The sequence below is a fragment of the Falco cherrug genome, chromosome 3 (genome assembly GCF_023634085.1).
Source record: "Falco cherrug isolate bFalChe1 chromosome 3, bFalChe1.pri, whole genome shotgun sequence".
Classification (NCBI taxonomy): domain Eukaryota; kingdom Metazoa; phylum Chordata; class Aves; order Falconiformes; family Falconidae; genus Falco; species Falco cherrug.
Window position 1 is genome coordinate 56,828,437 of NC_073699.1, and position 24,774 is coordinate 56,853,210.

The following is a 24,774-nucleotide window of genomic DNA, read 5'->3' on the forward strand; positions in this document are numbered from 1 at the left end:
CATGCCTGTCTTCTCCAAGTTAACGGGCTTCAAATGTCAGTCTCCTGCATTCCAGTGCTCAGCCCAGTCTGAACAGCTCTGGACCCTCACAGGGCACCTAGTGGTCTTAGAACAGAGATTATATACATTCCACCTCCACAAAAAAATTGACAGTCTCTGCTGTTTGTTACTGCTGGTTGAAATCAAGTTCATTTAACATAGTTTGTGGTCCACATACTGATGATGTACAAACAAATAATATTTTTAATGTCCTTCTCTGATCACTTGTAGTTTTAGTGTATTGTGAGCAGTAATCATGGACTAAACTACATGCTTCAGACCAGGGACTTGGTGTCATAAGCCTTGATGGATAATTAGCTTTCTAATTTGACAGGCTCAATAACCCACTGAAACTGGCTCTGCCTCTGGCAAGTGTGTAGTTTTGGCTGAATTACTGCACTTAATACTGTATTCCAAGTCCAGTTTGAAGCAAGGCAGCAGGGGATGTTCATGCTGCTTTTGTATTGGATAATCTGCTTTTTATCTAGCTCACATTAATACAGTGAAAACAAAGATGTTTAAAAGGTTTTGGGGGTTTTACGCCATATGAAATAACTTCCTAAATTGTGTGATTCCTAATTCCAATAAATTATTGCCTTAAAACAGAGAGATGAGCGCCTTCAGGGTGAAACTCTGGATAAACAGATTGGTAGAGTCTTGGGAGATGTGGCACCCAGTATGTTTCTCTCATCTTTTTCGGAGACTGTGGCATTCTTTCTTGGTAAGACTTCTTCAATATTTGAAGATAAAGGCCTTATCATATCTGCATGTTGCAAGAACAAGTGCAAGACTAAAATGTAAAATTAAAGCAAGGAAGCTTTGTTTACTTGTTCATTGCTATAATCAAGTTTAACTTGACCTTTGCTAGGGATAGGCACTGTAGTGCTTTAAGAAACCGGCAGTTAAAAAGATCTAGTCCTGAATATGTCAAGATTTTCAGCTTGAAAGGCTGGAGCTTTTTACTGATTTTTGTCGTAACCGACCAGTCTAAATTTGACCTTGGTGCACCCTGACATTTGGTATATTACCAACTCCTATATTGCGTTCAGTCGTCTTGCCACTGCCTGGAAAAATGCCCCTAAAACAGATCTGTTTGAGGTTCACTCTAACAGCGTGTTAGAGATGGATCTTATGCTGCTGTCCTTCAAGTATGAATTGGCATTCTTTCATAATATTTTTTTAGTGTACTAAACCTTGGTAACATAGTTAAACTAGAGCCTCTTTGCATGGTTCCTTTGAACTTAGTAAATTACTTCCATTACTTGTTGTTTCTGCGCAGTTCTTGCTTCTGTGAATTTGCTTTTCTTGCAGATAGCAGTGTTTACCTGGAATGCAATTTGCCATTGGTTCAGTTTGCACTGAGTGGCTTAACGTTGAAGTAAGATCTTGCTTGACAGCAGTCCTTAACTACTCCTACTTAGACTGCACAAGACTTTGAAACTGAGAAATGTCTTAAAGCTAGTCACTTGTTTGACCAACATTGTCTGTGCAAAGAGGTCAAAGACAGCGGCCATAGCCAGGCTTACATAGTCTGCTTGCTTTACTCTGAGGAGAATGATTCTTTGTCCTGCTTTAAGGCTAGCACTTAAATTGTGTATGTCTAGAAAATACTCATGCCTTTTTAAGAGAAGGGAGCTTGCTTTACAAACTGGGTCACTTTCTTCAGGGACACTGTCTACGATGCCAGCAGTTCGCACATTCTCCCTTTTTGCTGGAATGGCTGTGCTCATAGACTTTATTCTTCAAGTCACTTGCTTTGTAAGTCTCCTGGGCTTGGATATTAAGCGTCAAGAGGTAGGTATAAATGCGTCTGTAACTGCCATGTAACAGGGGTGGCATCTTCTGCAGAGCCATACTAAATCTGGCATCTTGTCCATTTTCAGAGGAATAGACTGGATATTCTGTGTTGCATCAAAAGCAATGAAGAAACGAGTGGGGTCCAGCGTTCTGAGAGCATCTTATTTCTGTTCTTCAAGAACCTGTATTCTCCATATCTGCTTAAGGATTGGATGAGACCAATAGTAGTATGTATGCTCTGTTTAAAGTAGGCAGGCATCTAAACTTGAGCCAAAGTGTAGTGAGCCTGGAGGTCTAAATATTGAAGAAAAATCTTCAACAATGAAACAAATGAAGCTTCTAATATTTTTGCTTTCAGCATGAGTATTGGAATAAGCTTTTGTAACTGCAAGAGTATCTCTGGTAAATAGAGGCTTGACCTTGGATTGTCCAAAGCCCAGACACAGACTTGCATTACTGACTATCAGATCACTTTAGATGTATGTAAAAAAAAAAAAAATTGGCACACGTTGGCTCCTACACTCCATTAATCTAGAGTTGTTGCTGAATCTGTGATTCTATTAGAGGTTACTGTACTTATTTACAGAAGGCGTTTGGCATATCTTTCACAGGTACCTTCTAAGTATAAATTTTCCCTTATGGCTCCAAAGGGAACTCTGTTGTACTAAGACCTGAGTAGCGTACTTAAACTAGAGCCTCTTTGCATGGTTCCTGTTAACTTAAGAAATTACTCCTATTGCTTGCTGTTTCTGTTCAGTACTCACTTCCATGAATTTGCTTTTTGCAGATAGCAGTGTTTGTGGGTGTTCTGTCATTCAGTACAGCAGTTATACACAATGTAGAAATTGGACTGGATCAGTCTCTCTCAATGCCAGATGTAAGTCTTAAGATACTGTTGCTCTTCAGCAATTTGTGGCTGAATTGAAATCTTGATATCATCTTGTACTACCTCGACATTATGTAATAGCAACTCAAAACTTTCCCTTTAAGGACTCCTATGTAATAGATTACTTCAGCCAGCTTGGCAAGTACCTGCATGCAGGTCCTCCTGTCTACTTTGTCCTAGAAGAAGGGCACAACTACACCTCTTTGGAAGGGCAGAACATGGTGTGTGGTGGAATGGGATGTAATAACGATTCACTTGTCCAGCAAGTCTTCAACGCTGCTGAAATTGGTAGCTAGTAAGTCTTTCATGCTTTTCTCTGCATAGTCACATGGAATAGATGTAGCTCACTAGTGTGTCCTTTTAATTTATTTCAGACTCAGCTGTTGATTGTACAACTAACTCTGTTGTACTTGTTTTGTACTGTGGGTTTGGGAGCCAGGGGAAGGAAAGAAGCTGTGGTGATATCCTAGAATGAGGATAAAAAATCTGTCTGGAGTGGTGGGATATATTGACGTACTTGTGTTTGCAACAGGGGCTTGATCCTTCCAGGAATCTGGGAATGGTAGGAAGGAGAACTCATGAAAACCTCTGTGTGGCTCTCCTGGAAAACAGCTTGCATGCTCAGCGTCTAAACTCGGTGGCTAAACTAGCCTAGCAAGGCTAAGCAGGAATTGCACCTGGAGTTCAGTAGCTAACAAATGAAGGAAGTCTCTTCTTGATTCCTTCCACTGTAATTCAGTGGCTTTACTTCAGCCTAATTGAAGGCTGAAAATTGAGGCAGCAATATCTGGAATAGAATGTGGCATAGAATGGACAGGGGCATGGAAAGCTGAGCTTGGTGGTAGAACTTGAAGGCAGGGAAGAAGCTCCTGCTGTTTGCAAGCTGCAGTGTTAGGAGCAAGATTGGCCCTTGAATGGGGTGCTGGAGCAGGGGACTATGTGGAGAGCAAGTAGCTTGGACCAGAATGAGATGACATGGTTGTAAATTAGCACTGGAGAGATCAAGGGATGTGTTCCATCTGTTTTATGATGAAACATAAAAGTACTGATGATGGGTATGTTACATTATTTCATTAGCACAAGGATAGGCTATGCCCCATCATCTTGGATTGACGACTACTTTGACTGGGTGAAGCCGCAGTCATCCTGTTGCAGAGTCTACAATACCACTGGACGGTTCTGCAATGCTTCAGGTATTGGCATCCACTTTGTTGCTAGAAGATTAGCTTGGTTTATGAGTTTCACAGCTGAAATATTTTATCATGGTATGAGTCAGGTGAACAGCTTTTTCTACTGTGAGCAGGCACCTCCTGGTTGCCTTCTAATTTGTTTGAATGAACTTGAATATTCTATTAGAATGCTGCAGGTTGAAGACAGCCTACCTAGGCAGTCAATGTCATGACTACTCAAAAGGTAACTTGTTACAAAAACTTCTATCCTTCTGCTTGTTTCATTAAAGCACGCAAACATAATGCTTTATTTTTGTTTGGATCCTTCGGTTTGGTATAATTCTCATTAGACCTAGTGTAGATAATGCACAAGTAACGGAGTTCTCTGGTAACACTTGTTGTAGTAGTAATAAACAAAGGACTACAAATTTTACATGGAATTTCAGGGCTGATGAGTTATTTCATCAGTGAAAATGCTTTTTAAGGAATTGCATCTTGTAGTATTGCAGGTCAGAAGTTACTAGTGTTGTGATAAAGAATACTTGAACCTGTAGCTGACCTTTTTCCTGTATTTCTTCAGTCACTGATCCATCCTGTATTCATTGTCGACCACTGACTCAGGAAGGCAAGCAGAGACCACAGGGCAAAGACTTCATGGCATTTTTGCCAATGTTCCTATCGGACAACCCTAATCCTAAATGTGGCAAAGGGTAAGAACCGTATTCTATATATTTTGCTTAGACCAGTATGTGAAAGATACTTGCTCTGGAAGTGTGATTTTCATGCCTGCAAGGTTGGGTATCTGTTGTCCTTCTAAAAGGCATGCAAACATTGACATCTCGCCTGTTCTATAGCATTTTCTGAAACAAAACTGGTAAAACAAATGCATAATCAACTAAATGGAACAGCAGCTTCCCCCTATACAAAGAGAAAGTTCTATAGTCAGTCTGTTCTAGTATATCCTGTGTAGTTGTGAAATGTGCTCTGAAACTTTTATTGGTTTTGCAAGTCATTAGAAACAAGATTATAAGTTTGAAAAGCTAATAAATTTGAATGGTGCTCACTGACATTAACGTCTAAAATGCTACTATGTTTATATAGAGGGCATGCTGCATACAGCTCTGCTGTCAACTTCATAAACAACAAATCTGATGTTGGAGCTACTTATTTTATGACTTACCATACTGTACTGAAAAAATCATCTGATTTTATTGATGCTATGAAGAAAGCTCGGCTTATAGCAGATAACATTACTGAAACCATGGGCATCAAAGAGAAGAACTACCGAGTGTTTCCTTACAGGTATGCCTAGATCTTTCTTGCCTTAGTGACAAATACTCAACTTAAGCAACTGAGAAGAGGCACTGGCTAGTAACATCTTAGACTTGAGTCTTGAGCTTTGTCTAACAGAAGGTAATGCAGAGATTCTGGAACGTCTATAAAACCACAGACAGACAACCTACATCCACAGGACTAACTTTTCTTTACTGTGGTCGACATCTAACTTAAATCAAGAAACCAGACCTTCACTACAAAGTTGGTGAACTAGCCATTTAGCTCTGGCTTCAGCTTGGGCACTTCCTAGCTTTCATAGTAGGGTTTAGTTGTTCTGACTTAAGCAGATATGTTGACCTGAATAGTTGCAAGCAGTAATGTGAATGTATTTACTTCAAACATAACTTATTTAAACCAAGGCAGCAGTGATGTGAAGTACTCATTATCTAAAGCTTGCATGATTAACATACTGGAGACTCTGTAAGAGTAACACAATGAAATTGAGTTGCAATTGGTATCTGTACAGCTGAACTACTGATGCCTTTCCTTGAAAGGATCCTATCTGTCCTGGTGCCACTGTGCAATTGATCAGTTCAGACCCTCTGCAGTAGTTCCTGCAGATACCACAATCTATCTGAGCACCTATTTGCCTTCTGGCAACTACTGTAGCTGCCCATATTGAAGTGTGGGAGTTGCCTTGACTTCCAGATACAACCTTTATTTGAAGTTTTAGCGAAGACTTGTGTAACAGCCAGTGTTCCATAGGAGTCATTCCACTGATGCTAGGAAGCCAGTTCCTGTTGGGGACTTCTGTAAGGAGGAAACTGCTTTATTCTTGGCACAGAAGCTAATATAACAAGGAAAGTGGTTAACTACAATGTCTCTTCTTTCCACAGTGTGTTTTATGTCTTCTACGAACAATACCTGACAATTGTGCATGATGCTATCTTTAACCTCTGCATCTCCTTGGGATCAATATTTCTGGTGACAACTGTGCTGCTTGGTTTTGAAGTATGGGCTGCTGTTGTAGTTTCAATAACTATTGCTATGATAATCATCAACATGTTTGGAGTGATGTGGCTCTGGGGCATCAGCTTGAATGCAGTTTCATTAGTAAATCTTGTCATGGTAAGTTAACAAGACATCCTTCTACCTGTTTCCAAGTTTTGAACAGTTCTGTGTGTCTTATAAGTGATACCGAGTGGTATTTTCTACTGAACTTTGACAGGCATTGCAACAGTAGTGGAGCTATATTGATACATCTAGATAGTTGTAGAAAACAGGTTTACTTTGACGATCAGTCCTAATACTGATAGAGCAAGAACTGTAAGTGATACTGCATCTGGTGGTGGTCTCCTGTTCTGCAGCAACAGTTAGATTGCTGCTGTGTAGGCCAGGTGCTGTTGCATATCAACAGAGGGTTGTTTGTGCCTAGGGTAATGACATAAGTTAGTGTCATGGCTTCTGCGCTTCTGCAAAGTAGATCTGTGTTGTGCTAGCACCAGTATTGTTCCTGCACAAAAGGGTGGAACCAGCTGTGCAGAGTGCCTTGGTGAAATGCTCCAAAACTTGGTAAGTAACAGCTGGGTGCTGGTGCTCTGGTTTACCTTGCTCTCCAGAGATTTGTGGCAGATCTAAGGAAGTTACGAGAGTAAATTCTTTCTTCATGTTAAATCTAGGAGTACATTCATGCAAGTCTAACTGCTAGATAAATCTAAGGTTTGCCAGCTGTTTAATCAGCAGAACTTCTATAGTATCAAATCAGCATGTGTGTTCAGTGTTGTTCTAAAGCAGGGCTATTGCAGCTAATACCTGTAAACTGATCTCAATGTTTACTGCATGCACTATATACGGAAGCCAGCTTGCTTAAACATCAAGAAACTTGTCCTCCAAAACAATCTTGCACTGTGATTCCTGTTTAATCACATTGTCTGTTACTAATGGTAAAATGCTGTACAGTACCTGTGGTGGCCTCTAGAAAGCAAGTAAATGCTGAGCTTGTAACTGCGAATGACATTTTAATCCTGGGGACTGATCACAGCTACTAGAACCATCAAAGTGCTCATTTAAATGATTCATGTGTGTTTCTCTTCATTCTCCAGAGTTGTGGTATTGCTGTGGAATTCTGCAGTCATGTGACAAGGGCATTCACCATTAGTACTAAGGGCAGTAGAGTAGAGCGTGCAGAAGAAGCTCTGTCTCACATGGGCAGTTCGGTAAGTATCTACTGTACAGCAGGGAAGTGAGTGGCTGTCACAACTTTACAGACTATACCAATATCCTTAAGTCACAAGGATAGCCTTCCCTTTTTTTTTTTGAGTACTTAAAACTCTTAAAAGGTCAAATTAAGCTTCTACTAATAACAGGGGTGATCAAGATGTCTATTTTTAGTCTGATGTTACTACTGCCTAATAGAGAACAAAGCTAAAAGCTTTAGCTGAACTGGTAGTTTGGATTAAACTTTACTGGGACAATTCAAGGTTAAGTGCTTCTCTCTTCCAGTTACTCAGAAGTGGCTAGGAAAGGCTGTTCTGGAGCTTTGGGAACATAAGGCAGGGCTCAGTATTTAGGCAGTACTGTTGTGTAAGCCTAAGATAAGTGACCAGGGTGGGGTTGGAATAGACTGTGCAGGTGATGCAGGTACTGAAGTCGGGTAAGGAATTCACTGGAACACAAGTTACTTCAGGTAAGAGTTATCTGTGTCTGCCTGAAGTAAAAATTCATAAAGTTAAAAAAAACCACCTAGGTGGCTGTACGTATTAAAATGAACTTCTAGTCATACTGATTAGATGCTGTCCTGTGGTGTCAGTTTCTAGTGGTACCAAGAAGTTGAACTCTTCTCCTGAGTGGGTCTTAGATTTGGTTCTAAGAACTAACGAGAGAAGGATGTATACTGCATATAGGAACCTCAAATCGCAAAAGAACTTTAGCAAATGTTAAAAACTTTAAGCAAATAAGTAGGGCTTTATGTAATTATCACTTCAACACTTTTTCTTGACAGGTTTTCAGTGGTATCACACTGACCAAATTTGGAGGAATTGTAGTACTGGCTTTTTCCAAATCTCAGATCTTCAAGATATTCTACTTCAGGATGTACCTAGCTATGGTTCTGCTGGGAGCAGCACATGGACTAATATTTCTTCCAGTTCTGCTAAGTTACATAGGTAAGACCTGACAGTCTGCTCTAAAACACACCTCAGAGAAAAATAGCTAGCTACCTGTGGACACTTCCTCTCCATCAAATGGAAAGGATTGCAAACATAAGCAGTACTTGCATGTGCCTCATTCAGTAGCCAGTCTGTGGGAAAGCAAGGGTTAACTGGTGGCAGTGCAAGCTCACTGTTACAGGTGTACTGAACTGAAGCAACCATAGCCTGTCTAGTGTGGTTGCACTGTGCTGTCCTTCAGAGGTGGCTGCCTAGACCTGTGCAGCCCGACGGGCAGCAGCGTGATTGTCTCTAGAACTAGGGACAGGATGGTGGGTGGAAGCAAAAAACCTGCTGTGGGGCACTGTTTCTGCGCTTGCAGAAGCAATCTTCCTTTGCAGCAAGGATGGTCCAAATGCTGCCTCTTGTTTGGGGATTCACGCAGCCTCATGGGGCAGGGCGGGGGGGTTAAGACTGATGGGGATCCATCTACTGCCCGCTGTGCTGCGGACACTTATTCGCAGCTGAGCAGAAGCATGTCTCTGAAGTTCGTCAATGTTAAGCTGGACCTAGACAATTAAGATTACGTGTGCTTCTTGTCTGACTGATCTGCTGTAATGTTCATACTTAGAATAACTGTCTTGTCTCTCAGGCCCATCAGTAAATAAAGCTAAAACGCGTGCTGCACAGGAGAGGACCAGAGGTACGGAACGGGAGAGACTCCTCTACTTCTAGTTTTTAACAGTGTTCAGTGGACTCTGAACTGTGGCTTAGCTTGACTCTTCCTAAGAACTGAAGAGCAGCAATGTTTTATGACTGTCACACTGTAACCACCACTGACTTGACTCCTGCACAGATTCAACTGGAAGATATCAGCTGCAGCTTTGGACATAGCTTTAAACTCAGGAAATGCTAAGTGTGGCTCATGTAACAGTATTACTAAAACTAGATGTGTTAACAAGATTACTAAAACACTTCTGTTTTCAAGAGGTTGCATCTTTTTCTTCTAGAAACCTAAAGCAGCTGTATTGTGAGTTGAATAGCTTTTTTTGGTCAATGAAACAGAGGTGACATGTATGAGAATGGACTGCTACACCACTGACACTAATTTTAAATGCAGGTCAATGCAATTTTTGTCTTTTTAGGGGAAGCCATCACAAGTTGTAATATTTTTAGTACTATTTGCCAAACTGTCTTGTATATACTTTATTATAAAATAGTAATTTTGTAGTTCAAAAATCTACTTAAATGCAATAAATTAAGTTTATACATTTCAGTGGAAGAGTCTTTCAGAATGTTGTAGGCTTCATGAGAGCTTGTTCTCCAAAAACTTGTCTGAAGAAGGTGACATGTTCTTCACAGTGCTCACCTAAGGGCCGGGGGAGGGGGAACAAAATAAAAAGTTAACTTTAAAACTCCAACTGAGAAGCAAGATTGTATAGTTTCACTTAACTTAATCTGTAAGTACTAATTCTTAGATCTTTACTCAAAGGCATTAAAGGATTTTAATAACTTTAAAGCAGTGGAATATTGAGGTATCTCCAGTCTGGTGACAAGTATTCTTTTGTGGTAAAGCAGATGCTTCAACTAGTTCCTGTGTCTAACGAGCAGATTCGTATCCGTGAGTTCTTGTACTGTCAAGACATAAGATCCTGGAGTAGGATTCTGTGCCTACAGACTGTCCGGTGATTATGAACATGTTGCCCGTGCAAGCAGTTCCGCTTCATTTTTAAAGTAAGAGGAAGTGTAGTATAAAACAGGCCTTGAATTTTTTCAGTCTCTGGAAATGAACGACTGAACTCAAAGGTTTCTTGACCCAGTTTCTGGCCTCAGGAGAAAGCACTAATTGGTGATAATGGCTCTACTAAGCTAAGCAGTGCAAGCAACTGCAAGCCAAACAGGTTAGCTTAATCTGCAAGTTCCTGTTTGCCTTGGTCTCTTTACTCCTGGGCGTGGTATACAAAGGGGTAAGACAAGTTAACTTTGGAGAGAGGCTAAAATACACGAGGAGTTTTATCTTGTATAGGCTCAACTGGACTGGAAGTGAAACAAGACTTAGTTGTGTTTGTACAACCGGGTATCTTAATCCAACTCCTTATTGCTTACCTGGTGTGAAACTAGGGTTTCCTCGCAACCGCTGATTTCTTTGTTCAAAGAATCGGAATATAGTGTAGAAAAGCATGTCATCTTCTGCTTGTTTTGCTGCATCAAGGAATTTTCGGGCTGAAATGCTGTCGTGTCCTCCAATACCCCTGATGAATCTCAAGGCAGCCAAAACTTGGTGTTTGGACAACAGAACTTCCACTATTTCATCATTTGCTGTGGAAAGTCTCTGTGAAGTCAATCACAGCTGTAAGACTGTGCTTGTAACAAATGACTGGTCAGGTAAGCTGTTTGACAAGTCTAACCGACATGTAAACATGGAGTTACTATAGTCTGAAATGCTTACTTTTAACATGTCCAGAGAGAGCTGATGTGCAGGAGGATAAATACTTTCCAGGGAGAGTAACAGACAAGCCTAGGGCAAAAGTAGAAATAATCTTAAAATTCTGATGTTTCCCACCTCCAGCACGAGCTTATTGTAGGAACTTACTTGTCTTACATACCAAAGGCTTTGAGTCACTGAGTACGTGGTACTGCAGGAACTGATGAAGCATGTAGAACAAGTTGTGTTGAACAAGGGTTTTGATGACCAGCTCATACAAGTAGTGCTGTGAATGCAGAAAGACAACCGTCAAAGGTATGTCTCAATACCAGTCTTTATAATCTAGAAGGTAACATTGTATAGGACTTAAGACGCATGACCAAGACCTCACGGAGTGAGGCAATATACTTGGTGTGCAAGTACTTTACCTGAACTGCAATCTGGAACTGGTTAAGAGAGCGAATGTATTCCATTAAGACTGCTATAGTGAACTTGTGAGGTGCTTCCTGGACAAGAAAAAAGCATTAGGTAGAACTTGTGTATCTTTTCCTGTTAATGCAAACCTGTGAGAATGGGCACCAAAATAGCCTGCAGAAGGCTTTGTCAGGATTAGGGTATTTCAAGCAGTCAGGTTTGCTACTCTGAGACTGCTGCCAAACTAGTACTTTAACTTACCTTCTTCTCTGTAAATACAGATAAAACGTGTGTGTACATGTCAGACTGGTCAATGACCGCTTGAGTGCGGACTGGACGTTTCAGGAGTGGATTACTTCTACTCAGGCCTGCTTCTACCACCTACAAGGAGAAAAGCCTTTTTAAAAGAAAACTAGCGTTGTAGTAACAGTTTTAGTAAGTCTCACCTACAGAGACTTTTCACTGGCAATATCACTATAAGCATGTTTTACTGAGCAAAGTCAGCTCTCTGGCTGTGTTACACTGGATGCATGCTGTTCAGCTTGGGCTTTTGTGTTAAATTTAAAACTGCTTTTAAAATTTTACATAGGTGCTATAATACATTAAAGCCAGGAGCTGACTCAGTATGTCGACACAGGCCCTCAGCTTTACAAGGATTTTTAGTATGTGGCTGTACTAGGAGTTAGTGCTTGAACTTGAGACATTAACAGAAGTAATTGAAGTGCGTCAGGGCTGCATATGTTGTACAGTGGTATAGTGTGCCATGAAATCAGTGGTTTGGGAACTACTTTGATAGTTAGGGATGCTGAGTTGCTTTGACTTTCTACCCCTGTTCTGCTTTCAAGCACTGGGGTATGTTACTTATCACACTGGAGATAAGCTGTGCAGCACCTGTCACAACAGAGCGCTAAGGTCTTTGTGCACCTTGCACAGCAGACTCCCTACTGTGAGCTTGAGGCAGCCAGGACCTGGGGATAGGCCTGAATTTCCTAAGTCAAAAGAGCATGCCTTCATGATGCAACATGAAATGCAAATAGCATTATCCTATCTTTGTAAGCTGCTGTAGCTAATGTGGTTTACCATAGTATAGCTTTGCTCAGCTTCCAAGTACTTCTTATATTCATGATTCAGTTTGTCAAAAACAGTTGCAATCACAGACAGTGATCCCCTTTCTGGCTCACTGAGCACTGAAAAGATAAGAAGAAAAAAAGAACTATGAAGAGAAATAACCAGGGGCTTTAATGTTGCCCAGGTGATTTCTACTCTAAGAAACACTTTCAGTCATGTCAGATGTGTTTTAACTAAATGAGGGGAAGCTTGAATTCTTTCATGCTGTTAAATAATTCCTTTAGAATGGGGACTGAGGGTAGTCTAGGCAAATGACATCTTCGAGGACCAGGCTAGCTTCAGAGGTCATCTCAAACCTAAGAACAGTCCAGCTAACTTCTATGAGTATTTACAAATAAGCAAGATACAGACAAAGCATTTGGACTTACTTTGAGAGCACACAGATAGGATAACCATTTTGCATTCTTTCCTTTGGAGAAGGAAATCCATTAGTTTTCCTTTATCTAGCAAGAGGTTAACTACAGGTTCAAGTTTCACCTGAAGACTCCAGAGGTAACCTTGAGTTGGGGTAAAACAAAAAGTGAATTGCCTGATACGGTATGGCCCAGACATCCAACTCTTCCTTCCACCTTTCAATGCGAACACATCTAGATTATGACTTATCTTAGAGCAGCATTATGGCTGAAAAGTTGTAGTAAAGATATGGTCATCCTCAGTTATCACTGCTGAGAATAGTCATCTTACTAGGTACATCTGCTTAGTCACTCTGTTTTAAGCTGCTTCGTGCACCGAAGGTATAAACTAGCACCCTTTGACACTAATTACAGCAGTCAAACAGCTCACCACTTACCTTCACTTGCACTGATGATAATATCAGGTTGAAAGACAATCCAAGAAGAAGAATCTAAATGTTAAAGTTAAACATCCATATTAACATTGATTCTAAACTGTTGCTACTGAATTCATAGTACTGTGTGGAGGTGGATCTCATTACCATACTTTCATTTACTTTCACCTTTTATTGTAAGGTCTTGAATTATATTTTTGAAATTGTCTTCAATTTCATGGTATACCTATTCAGTAACTTCATACATGTCTCTCAAATGACAGAGAAATGTGGTCTTGTAGTAGATTTCCATATTTACAACTATGAAAGCCTTACAGTCTCTTACAAAGCATACTATTTTGTCTAAATATGCATGATCAGCTAAAGCTGGATTTAATGGGTCAAGGGAACAAATGCTAGCTTCTTCCATGCTTGGTACATGGTGAAGCCTCATTCTAAGGTTCTTACGCTTGTGGAGTATTTAAAGGATACAGAGTTTGCATGGAACAGGAGACTGACTTGTCACAGAGGCTGGCCCTGCAGAAAAAATAACATGAGGTGAAGAATAGTACTACTCGGTGTAGCAAAGCTGCCAAACAAGATATGAACTACAGTCTTATACTGAAAAGGCAAGTATGGATTGTAACACATCTAGCAGTCCTACAGCACACAGGCAGAAGGGATATACTCATTTATGTAGCCACATCATCAAAGAAAGTCTGACACTGAGAAAGCAAACATTCTTCAAAACATGATTGGCTTCTTTTTCAGCCAAGTGCTATCATGCATGCAGAAGTATTCCATCTCTAGTACTATAATTCTACACACTGTACATATAAGACTCCATTACTGTGTATGTAATTACTTTAGTTTCTTTAAAAGGGAAGATGTGTTTGTACTTTCTGATCCTAATTTTTAGGATTAATATAATTTTAGGTTTAATATAAACCTCTGCCTACAGGTTGATGCTTACTGTTAGTGAGTTTGAAATTCAGATGTTAGGGTTCTAAGGTACAATCATTTCTATAGAAGCATCTTTATTTTCTATGAAGATAACAACACTGCTCTGCCAAATGCTAGTGGAACTATGCACAGGCTATTTCTAGCTACTTCCAGACTGAGGGTAATTATCTGCTACTCTTCTAGGATGGGAGAACAGAAAGATAATCCAAGAAGCATCAAAGTACTGAAGTCTTAATGTTGAGCTTAGCACTGCTTCTAATTAGCACTGCTTCAAAGCTGGTCTTAAAGACAATTCAAGCTTAGAATCAAGTTTATGTGACTCGGGAAGTTAAATAGTCATGACTTTTAAGCCAGAAAATCATGAAGTGCTTTTTAGCACATACAAGCTTTTACAGCTGTGGCCACCTACACCAGAAAATAACCAACTCTGAAGTGTAAAAGCAAAGACCAAGGGGAAGTTGGCACTCTAGTCAGCAACTCTTACATTTCTGTGGTAGGCACAAGCTTGGAATACAGGTTTGTTTAAATTCCTTCTTACCTTCTTTCCTCCCTCACCCTCTCCTAAATACGTGTAAGAGAAATGTTAGCAACCAGCATCCTAAAAACTGAATCACTCTTGTATGCCAGCTGTTACGTTTCCATAATCTTGGTAACAGGGTTAGGATATTTGTTAGTAGTAGTTCTACCTGCTACAGGTATTTGATAGGGTTGTATTGATCGAGGTGGAAGTACAAATTGATGGATGGTAGTGGACCCATCAAATTCTCCTTTTAGCTTGATGTCAAATATAACTGAAGTCTGCAATGAGAAGAAATCAGTATTCACAAGTGTGTTTTACCACTAAATATATAACTAAATCAGTTATATATATATATATAACAATATAACTCAATCAGACCTCAGTATCCTGATGATGTACTACCACCAAGTTATCCACAACATTTAGTGCAAACTTTCCAGTTCTGTTCAGCTTTAAAATATGTGTCTTCTTACAGGAGCCCTCTCTAGGGAAACAAGAGATGAGAACTGGTCAGTAAGTCTTGTTGAAACATGTCTCTTACATGCATGTAAATTGTCACTAGTGCTCTTCATTCTGCTCTTACCTGGGTAAGTGATAGAGGACTACTTCTGCTCCTGTACTGTTGGAAGTCCTCGAGTGATGCCTCAAATAGAGAACATAAAGCTGCCCATATCTAACAAGATAACAGAATTAAAGCATTATTTTCAGATAAGAGCTCCTCTACTAGTCTGTTAGAGCCATACACTTTATACTAAAAGAAGATGGGAGACTACCTAAGTCAGGTAATCAATTAATTAAAAGCAAAAGGCTAAAACAGTACTTGATAAATCACAACACACAGCCTATACTCATGCAAGTTAGGCATCTATGAACAAGTCTACTAACATATCAGTTCACAAATGAAACATCGTCAACATTTCTGTACTAATGAAGAACTTCAGGTAAGACTTCTCAGTTTATTTCCCCTCCCCACCTTGCCCCAACACTTGCTTAGATGCTTTGTTCAAGGCAGAAACTGACACATTTTAAAGCAGTAGTACTGCTAAAACAAGAAACAAGTGTAACCATGTTAATGTTCTTGTCTTCGCTCACCATCCCCTAACTGTCATACTTTTCCAAGAAAGGCTTAGTTAGTTACATACATTGTAGCCATAGCAATGTCTCTTTCAGAAAGGCTGAGCTTGGACGACTTGGGTGCTGCAGGTAACTCGATTTCAAATTTTGATAGTTTTGACATTGTTCCACTCTGTTAAACAGCAGAAAAAAAAATAGTAATTGTGAAAACGTAAAACAGAAAGGGCTGGAGTAACCTTTAATCAAATGCTGTATCACCAGCACCCTCATGAGGCCATGAATGGTGACAGCAGAAAAGAAGAAAGGTTTCAACACTTCCCTAAGAAGTGTCTCATTCTAAACACATACTTCTGCTGTTATAATTTTAGCAGCTTTATCATCTTGATTTTATAACATCAGCTTCAACGAGAAAAACATTTTAATTTTAATTAAGTTTAGAGAAGTTTGTATGCAAGTCCCATTTACAACTGGCCTGAAGATCTCAAACAGCAGTTCTCTTTAACTTCCTTACTCTCTTCCAGCAAAGTATATGCTCCAACTCTTAAATAACTGTTTATTGGGAAGCAGAAAATATCAGTACCACCTACCAGTCGGTTTCCTTTTGTCCCTGCTAACTCTAGAATCTGCCTGATGCTCAGAGCATATCCCTGCTCCTGCCCAAGGTTTCCTCTCTCCTCTTCCTCTTATCCTATGGAATTTATGTTTAAGCAAGTTTTCAGTTTCCAAAGCTGCTTCTGAACTTCACTTCCCATTCTCATTAATGCATTCTTGAGTATGAAGTGTGAACACTACAGAAATATCTCCTTTGCTAGAGCTCTGTTTTCAAAGATTATTTAGAACAGTACCGCTCTCAGGAAATCTTAAAATTCCCTTCTGAACACAAAATAAAAATTATTTAGCTTCAAGCTACAACTTGACACAAAATGTTAAGGAGAGGGAAGGATGACCTAAGTCCTTAAAAATAAAACTCCAAGAGGCTACTAAGTTCCACCCAGCCACCTAAGAACACCCAAGAACATCATTTCAGGATCCAGTACAGACCCTACACACAAGCAATGCAAACCAGGAAACCCATTTGAATAAGCTTCTTTTTAATCTCTTCCCTTAGATTACCACAGAAATCTTTGTAATCCTTTGATAGAACCAAGATAAATGCTTCAGGTTTTTTTCCTCATTTTCTATATCATCTTACTGCATGATTAACTTAAAACTAGAAACTGTTCTCACTACACGCTTTTTCCAAGACAAAAGAAATTTTTTTTTCCCAGTAACCTGAAGTGTTGTCCACAGGGAAGAACACCAAGAAAAATAAATACTGTAAACAAAGCCCTCTCATGCTTAGGGTAACAGTTGTTTCTTAAGTACTACCTTTTTCTTTCTTTTTCAAATTCATCCACTCACATTTGGAAGGTTGTGATTATAATTACAAGGCCCTTATTTTTGCTTTATTATCATACTACAGAGTACAAATGCCCATATTCAAAGTAAATAATACATACTTAAGTTGTCAAATACTGGGTCGCTAATTTATTTTCCTTTCTCAAGGTCAAGTGTCCAGCATACCTCGTTCCAAAGAGGACACAAGAAAGAGCAAATAACTTTAAGCCATCACCCAGGAATTGCCTTACAGATTTCTACTTTGTGCTTTGCTTATTGTCATACAAGGATGTGAACACATGCACCTCTTGGAAGAAATCCAGAGAAAGTTGTAGAATATTTAAGTAAAGCAGCAGCCTAACAAGAGGAAACACACAAAATAAAAAGTTGGGAATGCATCCCTTTACCTTGAAATAGAATGGCTGCAGGACATTGCCAAGGACAGTGGTCGAAAGAAGAATAACAGAGCTCTCTGGACAATACATGTACCAGTTGACATTAATACTCTGATTTTTCAGAAGTTTTAAACTTCGCTTCTCTGGTAATACCTGGAAACACAGAATATTAGCATTATATTACCATCAGGATTCCAACAGCATAAGTGGTACTACACAGTAGGTAGAAACGTTAAGTGAGAAACAGTTAAGTACAAGGGCATTTACAGTGCTAGAATTAAAAATCAGAAACCTGGCAACTACAGCTTAGGCCCCAATTTACCGTAGCTAAGGAAATGTACATCAAATCCTCCTCTAATTCTAATGAACTGAAAAGTGCTGTGTCTTCCTGCTCGTGCAGGTCTGGGTATAAGTTCTTTCCATAATGGAAAAAACCACCCAGCCTGACAAAACTAGTGATGTTTTAATAAAAAGTTATTACAGTATCTTTGCTGCCTTCACTCCCCAGCTTCCTTCATCTTTTACTTTAAGAACTAAGAGTATAGAAAGTGATTCTCTCCATTTTAAGGGCTTAAATAAATTCTCTTCAAAAACCACACTTATTTGATTTCATCCTTTTACCTGCAGAGTTGACATTCATAATCCCATTATGTGCCAAATATATTTTTCCCCTTCAATGAGCAGAAAGTAATGCTGCTTTTTCATTTCCTTTCTTTAGTATTAGTTATTAGTAATAATAATAATGTGAAACAGTGGGTCTTAGCTCCAGGACTGGAACTATTAGGAAGTGCACAACTTTGGAGGAAGTCTATATTTCTCATCACAAAGGTCAGAAAGGGCTATTAGACTTCTTGAAAAACTGTATGCAAATGTAATCACACATAACACAAAGGAACTCAGACAACGAGATCAACACAGGAGAAAGCAATACGCTTCTACAAATTGGCAGCTATCTAGTCAATTCTTTGTTCTTTGCTATGTTTTAAGCACGCACACATCATCACCAATGCTGATTTGTTTTGCACGAAGTGCTGTTTCACATTAGATGTAAATACTCATTCCATACAAGCCAGGAGCATCTATTAATCTAGAGTTGTCAAGGCTTAATTCATTACTCATTTATATAGGCCCTTTGTTAGCTGTGCTAAATAACCTGTTAATGATACATTCCCTCTGCCCTAAAAAAGGTATTCCTCTCAAAAAATAAAAATCATAGTCTGCAAACAAAGCAGCAGAACTTCATTTTTTAGTAGTGCACTTTCTCAATTAGAGAGCTAGAAAAAAGAAATTTAAAAATACTGTCATAAATTAACATTTTCAAATCTCTAAATATGTCCTATAGGAGTTACTCATATTACCTGGTAGAATTCAATTCCTTGATCTGTGATGAAGACTATTTCTGTAGAACTTGTCCAGCAGAATCCTAGAATATTGGCATTCTTTGTCTTTTAACAAACAAGCAAACAAACACTCTTTTACTTGGAAAAATTAACTATTCAGATAAGATAAAATTACTAAACAAAGAACGCAAGACCAAAGGCAATTTAGTTACCCAACCCGTGGAATTAATACTTTTGGTCAACTAGACACCCAGCACATATCAGCTACTTTGTAAAGATTTCCAAAACTATGTATGAATACAACTACTGTATGACCTGAATTTTTGGCAGCATGTAAGATATACAAGTTTATTACACAGTCAAATTTTCTTTTCACCCTAAATACAACCAAGTTCTTCTGGTTCAAACCATACTGCAAATTCAACCAATTCCTGACATGAAAAGCAGGTTCCTTTTGTTGACAGAAATTAAGAGCTAAGTGGAAATATTTGCCACAACTTCACTCAGAACACTACCATAAATGCTTTGCTAGAACGGTGTACTCAGACACATAATCCTAAATAATAAAGCAGAGTACTTCAGCTTTAAAGTCTACAGCAATAAAGGGATCTGTGAATCAGATGCTTAAAATTTACTTTAGCATGCTACTACTCCAAAATGTAATTTATATTAGTTAAAAGCTGGAAAGCACCAAACAATGACAACAGTATTTTTTTTCTGGTAAAATAATCATCAAAAAATTAGAAGGTTTGTTTAAAAATACCAAACATAGTTTGCAAACTAGTAATAGCTTACTATCACTGACCAGTGACATTAGGGTAAAACATCCACATTAACATATCTGGCATTACTATAATTACTGTTCACTGTTTCTGCATCATCAGCACTTTGTCTCTTCTCCTTTCTAAACCTGGACATTTGTTGACTCCCCAGCATTTCCAGTCCTTTCTAGGAAAGGATTACAGGACTGGACCAGGAAGGTTTTTTTATAGTATCGTTAATACCTGTTTGTTCACCTCGATTCAGACAGGTTACAGTGACTACGTATCTCATTTACTTTTGGAAGGCATCTCAATTAGTTCTCTTGTAAGTAGTGTAACTAACATTAGAGTTTCACTTAAGCATATAAGCTTGGGACATTTAACTTACCTTACATTCCTGTGTATATTCTAGCTGAGGGCTATCTGGAATAAAATTCAAAAAATCCTGCAAAAATGTCCAGGAAGGGTATTAGCAATTACAGAGCACAGATGAGATATGTACATAAATACAAAAGAATAGATATTAGTTTATAAAATTATTTTGGATGAGATCTATAGACGAAAAACTTGACTTACTATATTCCACTTCCTGGAATTCCCTGCCAGGGAATTCTTTATTGAAGTTGGCTCCCCCCCCCTCTACTTTTTCTAAAACCATGACACTAGCAAGACAACAATGTTGCCTGCTCAGCCTCTCTGGATGATAGAGGAACTTTCACTACAGCTCTTGTTAGCCACCAGACCTCTTGAACATTTGTCTCAGAGGCTTCTACTCTGGTACTGTAGTAGATCTCCAGCTCCAATTCCCTGTCTGCAGGGTGTAGGTTTCTTACCACACTCTTCAAAGTTCTCTGCACAGCCAGTATCTTGTTCCCCAAGGAAAATTTGATGCACTTCACTTCTCCTTTGTCTTCCATCCTATACAGAAAGAAAAAGCTATGAAAATATTGTCTGAAATAATTTATTACAGAACTTTGTAATATACCCTCAAAAAGACAATGAAAGAAGAAAAAAGAAAAAAAAAAAAAAAAAAAGAGTAATGCAAATGCTTTTATACTTATGACTGTGTCTGTCACGCACAGGATTCAAAACTCATACTGGAAGATACTAGCAGTTCACTCTTCAGAAGTCCTGAACACATCCATTACCAAAACATGGGTAAGGTCGCACAAATTGGCACCTGAAGTTATTGCAAATGCTCAGCTCTGTTGGCCTATGGTGTGAAACTGGAAGACTGTGGGACTATCCAAACCTGTGTTCTCAGTTCTGTCCGAGTGAGTCTGGAGTTCACCAACATCCTCCAGTCAGCTCCTTTACTTCCAGAACTGCTGCTAATGGACACAAACATAACCCACTTCCCCATTAGGAGGCATCCTCTGGAAGAATTTCTGATGTCAAAGGGAGAGTGAGGCTGTTTTCACTCCACTTAAAAAAAAACAAAACAAAACACAATACATGTATTCTTGCCAAACAAGCATCAGTACAACTGGCAAGAATAAGGCAGCTCTACTTCAAGTACGCATCGTTCAGTCCAGACAAAGAAAGGGCCAGATACTCAAGCAGGAAAACTGCAGAACCTCTGAAGTTCACTGGGTATTTTCAGGTCACTCAGGATTTGTGACAAGGGTAGTAAGAAAGTCAAATAAAAATAGCAACTTTCAGGACAAGTCCTATGCAATACCTGACAGATCACAGAAAACACCCCTCAACTACAAACTGCTTCATCCATATCTGGATTGAAGTAAAAGATTTTGAGTAAAAGACTACTTCCTTACATATGGACAGTAGAGTTCAAAGAGCCATCACTCTTTAACAGAGGCACATATAACATGGTATTCTAAACACAATGTAGTTTCATTCAAAGTACAGTTATCAGAGTCTGCAAAAAGATGTTTCTTCAAGGAACAGAAGGCATAAAAGAAGCCAATTTAGATTAAACAAGAAACAGAACGCAAAAACCTGTAGAAAATGCTGTGCTTGAATCACAGGCATGAAATTCAGAAATTACAGTTCTCTACACATTTAAGTTTACTGCATTTTGTTTAACTTGCTAAATTCCATCCTTGGAAGTCACTGCTGCTGTAGTAATCACAAATTTGAATCCCCACACTCTCTCATATATATACCATGTTTTAATAAAACATTGCAGTTAAAAAACCAACACACAGCCTAGCAACTCCCCACCCCCCGAGTACTATAAATTCATGAGGGCAAAGCATGCCATCTTAATTGCAAGATTATGTCTAAGAACAAAATCAGAAGATGACCACAACTACTTATAAGTTTTATGCCTGAATTACAGCAGATCAGGACTAAGTCCCACATAATGTTAAGATTGCAGAATTCTATCCCAAGACAACACAGGTGTCTTACCTGAAGGAAATGGGATTTCTATCCTCCAAGCCTTTAACGACAACTCCTGTAGCTCCACCAGATCTAACAGCAAAAACCTATGAAGAAAGTTTTTAACATACCTGTCGCTTATTCCAAAATCATAACCTTAACGTGCTGTCTTTTCTATAAGCCATACCTTTTACTTTTTTGCTAAACACAGTTTTTGTTCTTACACAGGTCTGCCAGTTAGCTCATACTGAGATTCAGTAAATAATCAATTCCTTCCCCTGGAGTTCCAAGTTTACTTAGAGTCGACAGGTTTCCAATGGTACTGTAACAGTCTCATAGGCATATTCTGAACTACTGGGCAAGTCAAAAGAGTCAAAGTGTGTATAAGCTTTTCCCTCTCGCTTTTCTTTTTTTAAAAAATACGTTCATATTTTCCCAAGTCACGTACTACTGTAAGTATCTGAGACATCAGGGCATGGTTTAAAACAAAAAGGAAATAAGTCTGGGGATTGGGAAGAGATGCAACTCAGTGATCCAGAAGCTTGAAGTCAGAACATGTTATTAGATAGGAATAGTTTAATAGTAATCTGCAGTTTTGCATGTACCTAAAAAGTTTCAGCCAGCTTGCACTAACAACTTAAAGAACTCCTTTAGCACAACTGCACATAGATAGGTATAAAACCCGCTAGAGCTATACCATTTATTGAGCTGGAATAAGACAACATTAAAAAAAAAAGCATACTGCCATACTGTTACAAATTAACTGGCTTAGAAAAATAAAGTCAGGCAGATGCCTTATTTGTAGTTGTATGTGTAGAAGCACTAGGCACACAGATCGGGTCTCAGAATAACAGATATACTGTTTTGTAGTATTAGCCATGCTACTGGCGCAGCGTGCTTATGCAGGAATACATGTCAGGACTATAAATTGCAAACAAGTCCACAGGCTTACTAGAATGGTGAATACTTAGTTTAACTACTTTTAATGTTGATGTAGATAGAAAATTAAGGCAACACTCTCTTAATATTTGCAAGATGAGAAGATAGCAAGGACAGATCTCTCGGAAGACCATTCACGTGGCAAACTGTCATTGAAATGCTGGTTACAAATGATTTAGAGACATATCAGAATCTAAACAATTTTAGAGTAGCAAGAAAACACGGAGAATTAAATTTACAGTTGAAATTAAGTTTCTTTCAACTGAGCTCTTAACAACCAGTTTCTGGGAAGTTATATCAAATCCAGATTATGATATAGTGTCCCCTGACAGGCATGTTTAAGTAATCTTAAATAAGTATAGGGTTATGGTTTATAAAAAGAAAGGACACCAATAATTCTGAACAAAGTGCAACAGTAAGAAACACAACCCAGTAATACTGACCCCTCTCCAAATATGCCACTGATCATGTCCACACCACACATGGTAAACCTGCCATATACACAGGCAAGAAAGCTTGAATGTTTCAATTCCGTGAATGCCGAGGTCCCTGAATGGCTACAAGAATTAGAGAGCGGAATGTATCCACATCTATATAAGCCTCATGACAGACTCTGGATCCTTTAGCTATATTAGGTTGAATACTCGGAGGCCCATAGGGATATTAAGGAGAAACACTTAAAAGAACGAAGGCCAAGAAATGAAAGGCTTTGCATCCACTCAGGTCCAAGCCACAAGTAAAGATACAAATATTATTTTTTATGAATATATTGAGTTTATAAATTGAAAAGGGAACAAATAATTGGTGAAATGAAACTAACAGTGAAGGGACAAAGTTTGCCACTAATGCTGGGACATTTGGAACAGAAAGAAAGAGTACTGACTCCGAAGAACTCTAGGAAGACCTTACAGCAGTGAGAGTAAAGGCAGGTGTTTCAACCTCATAAATTTATGCTGATGCACTTGAGAAAAAAATTCTCCACGGTCTGTAGCACAGGGCCGGTGCTGAGGCAGCGCCCCGCTGCCAGCCCCCGCCCCACCGAGATCCCGCAGGAGGGGCACGGCCAGGCTGGCGCTCAGCAACCGAGGGGGAGCCAAGCCCAGGCACGGGCGCCCCCAGACCCCTCGCCTCGGAGGGCAGCCGAGCAGCGGCGGGAAGGGCGGCGGCAGCAGGCCCGGAGCCGCCACCCCGGCCCGCGGCGCGGCGCTGAGGGGGCGCTGAAGGGGGGCGGGGGGGGACGCTGAGGGGGGAGCGCTGAGGAGCCCAGCGGCCGCTGCCTCTCCCCCAGCACCCACGACGGCATCGGGGTGGGGGGGTGCTCGGCGCTGACAGAAGGCAGCGGCTGTCCCCTCCCAGCCCCGGGGCGGGGGGTGGGCCACAGCTCCCAGGGGACGATCCGCGGGTCACCAAGCACCGCCCGGCGGCCTGTCAGGAGGGCAGCGCCCGCCGCCGCCCCCACCTGCTTGTTGGCCTCATCGAAGAAGACGCAGTTGACGGGGTTGGCCTTCTCGAAGTGCACGGGCCGCGCGCACAGCGCCAGGTAGCAGCCGCCGTCCCCGGCTCTCGCCCTCCCTCGTTCTCCTTCTTCTCCTTCTCCTGCCGGCGCCTCTTCCTCCCCCGGCGGCGGCTCGCGGCTCATGGCGGCGGCTCACGGCACAGGTCGCCCGGCTCAAACGGTCCCCAACGAACCCGCCCCCGCTCCCGGCCGGCCGCTTCCTGTTTACACTCCCCTCACACGTGACGCGGGAACCGGCTGCCTTAAAGGCGCCGGCCGCCGAGCGAGGCACGGGCCGCGGCAGGGCAGCCCCCGCCCCCGCAGTACCCCCGTTCGGCGCGGCCGGGCCTCCCGCCTCCTCCGCGTACCGCCCGCGGGCAGGGCGGCCCCCCTGGGAAGAGGTGCCCAGCTCGGGGCCCGCCACGGCCACAGGCGCCCAGCCGCCCGCCCCGCGGGGCCTGCCCGCGCCTCGCCGCTCCCGCCCCGCCTCTCAGGCCGCGGGACGGCGGCACCGGGGGGCTG

The 24,774-nt window shown here is 40.6% G+C and overlaps 2 protein-coding genes across 3 annotated transcripts in view; one reads left to right on the forward strand and one right to left on the reverse strand.

Annotated features, from left to right (window-relative positions):
* The window catches only part of NPC1 (NPC intracellular cholesterol transporter 1), a 27,201-nt gene extending 17,613 nt beyond the window's left edge, over positions 1-9,588 (forward strand). Inside the window, exons 14-25 of the mRNA XM_055705724.1 lie at positions 646-760; positions 1,706-1,833; positions 1,923-2,063; positions 2,624-2,713; positions 2,827-3,017; positions 3,800-3,915; positions 4,472-4,601; positions 4,993-5,193; positions 6,063-6,294; positions 7,269-7,382; positions 8,168-8,330; positions 8,965-9,588. Coding sequence (XP_055561699.1) covers positions 646-760; positions 1,706-1,833; positions 1,923-2,063; positions 2,624-2,713; positions 2,827-3,017; positions 3,800-3,915; positions 4,472-4,601; positions 4,993-5,193; positions 6,063-6,294; positions 7,269-7,382; positions 8,168-8,330; positions 8,965-9,047 — 1,704 coding nt within the window. The 3' untranslated portion in view covers positions 9,048-9,588. The remainder of the gene's footprint in view (positions 1-645; positions 761-1,705; positions 1,834-1,922; positions 2,064-2,623; positions 2,714-2,826; positions 3,018-3,799; positions 3,916-4,471; positions 4,602-4,992; positions 5,194-6,062; positions 6,295-7,268; positions 7,383-8,167; positions 8,331-8,964) is intronic.
* On the reverse strand, positions 9,504-24,482 carry RMC1 (regulator of MON1-CCZ1). Of its 2 annotated transcripts, XM_055705725.1 has the most exons (20): positions 24,217-24,482; positions 21,849-21,925; positions 20,309-20,393; positions 19,864-19,920; positions 18,733-18,819; positions 17,387-17,527; positions 15,671-15,774; positions 15,112-15,201; positions 14,907-15,012; positions 14,695-14,806; positions 13,538-13,582; positions 13,070-13,123; positions 12,648-12,776; positions 12,232-12,338; positions 11,413-11,532; positions 11,166-11,243; positions 10,919-11,023; positions 10,762-10,830; positions 10,419-10,644; positions 9,504-9,681 (listed from the first exon to the last, which is right to left on the reverse strand). In XM_055705725.1, the coding sequence occupies exons 1-20, from the start codon at positions 24,394-24,396 to the stop codon at positions 9,602-9,604; spliced, it is 2,052 nt and encodes a 683-aa protein (XP_055561700.1). In that variant the 5' UTR covers positions 24,397-24,482; the 3' UTR covers positions 9,504-9,601. The 2 variants fall into 2 exon arrangements, with proteins under 2 accessions (XP_055561700.1, XP_055561701.1); XM_055705726.1 differs by lacking the exon at positions 9,504-9,681 and having other exon boundaries at positions 10,537-10,662; positions 24,217-24,481.
* Between the last annotated feature and the right edge of the window lie 292 nt (positions 24,483-24,774).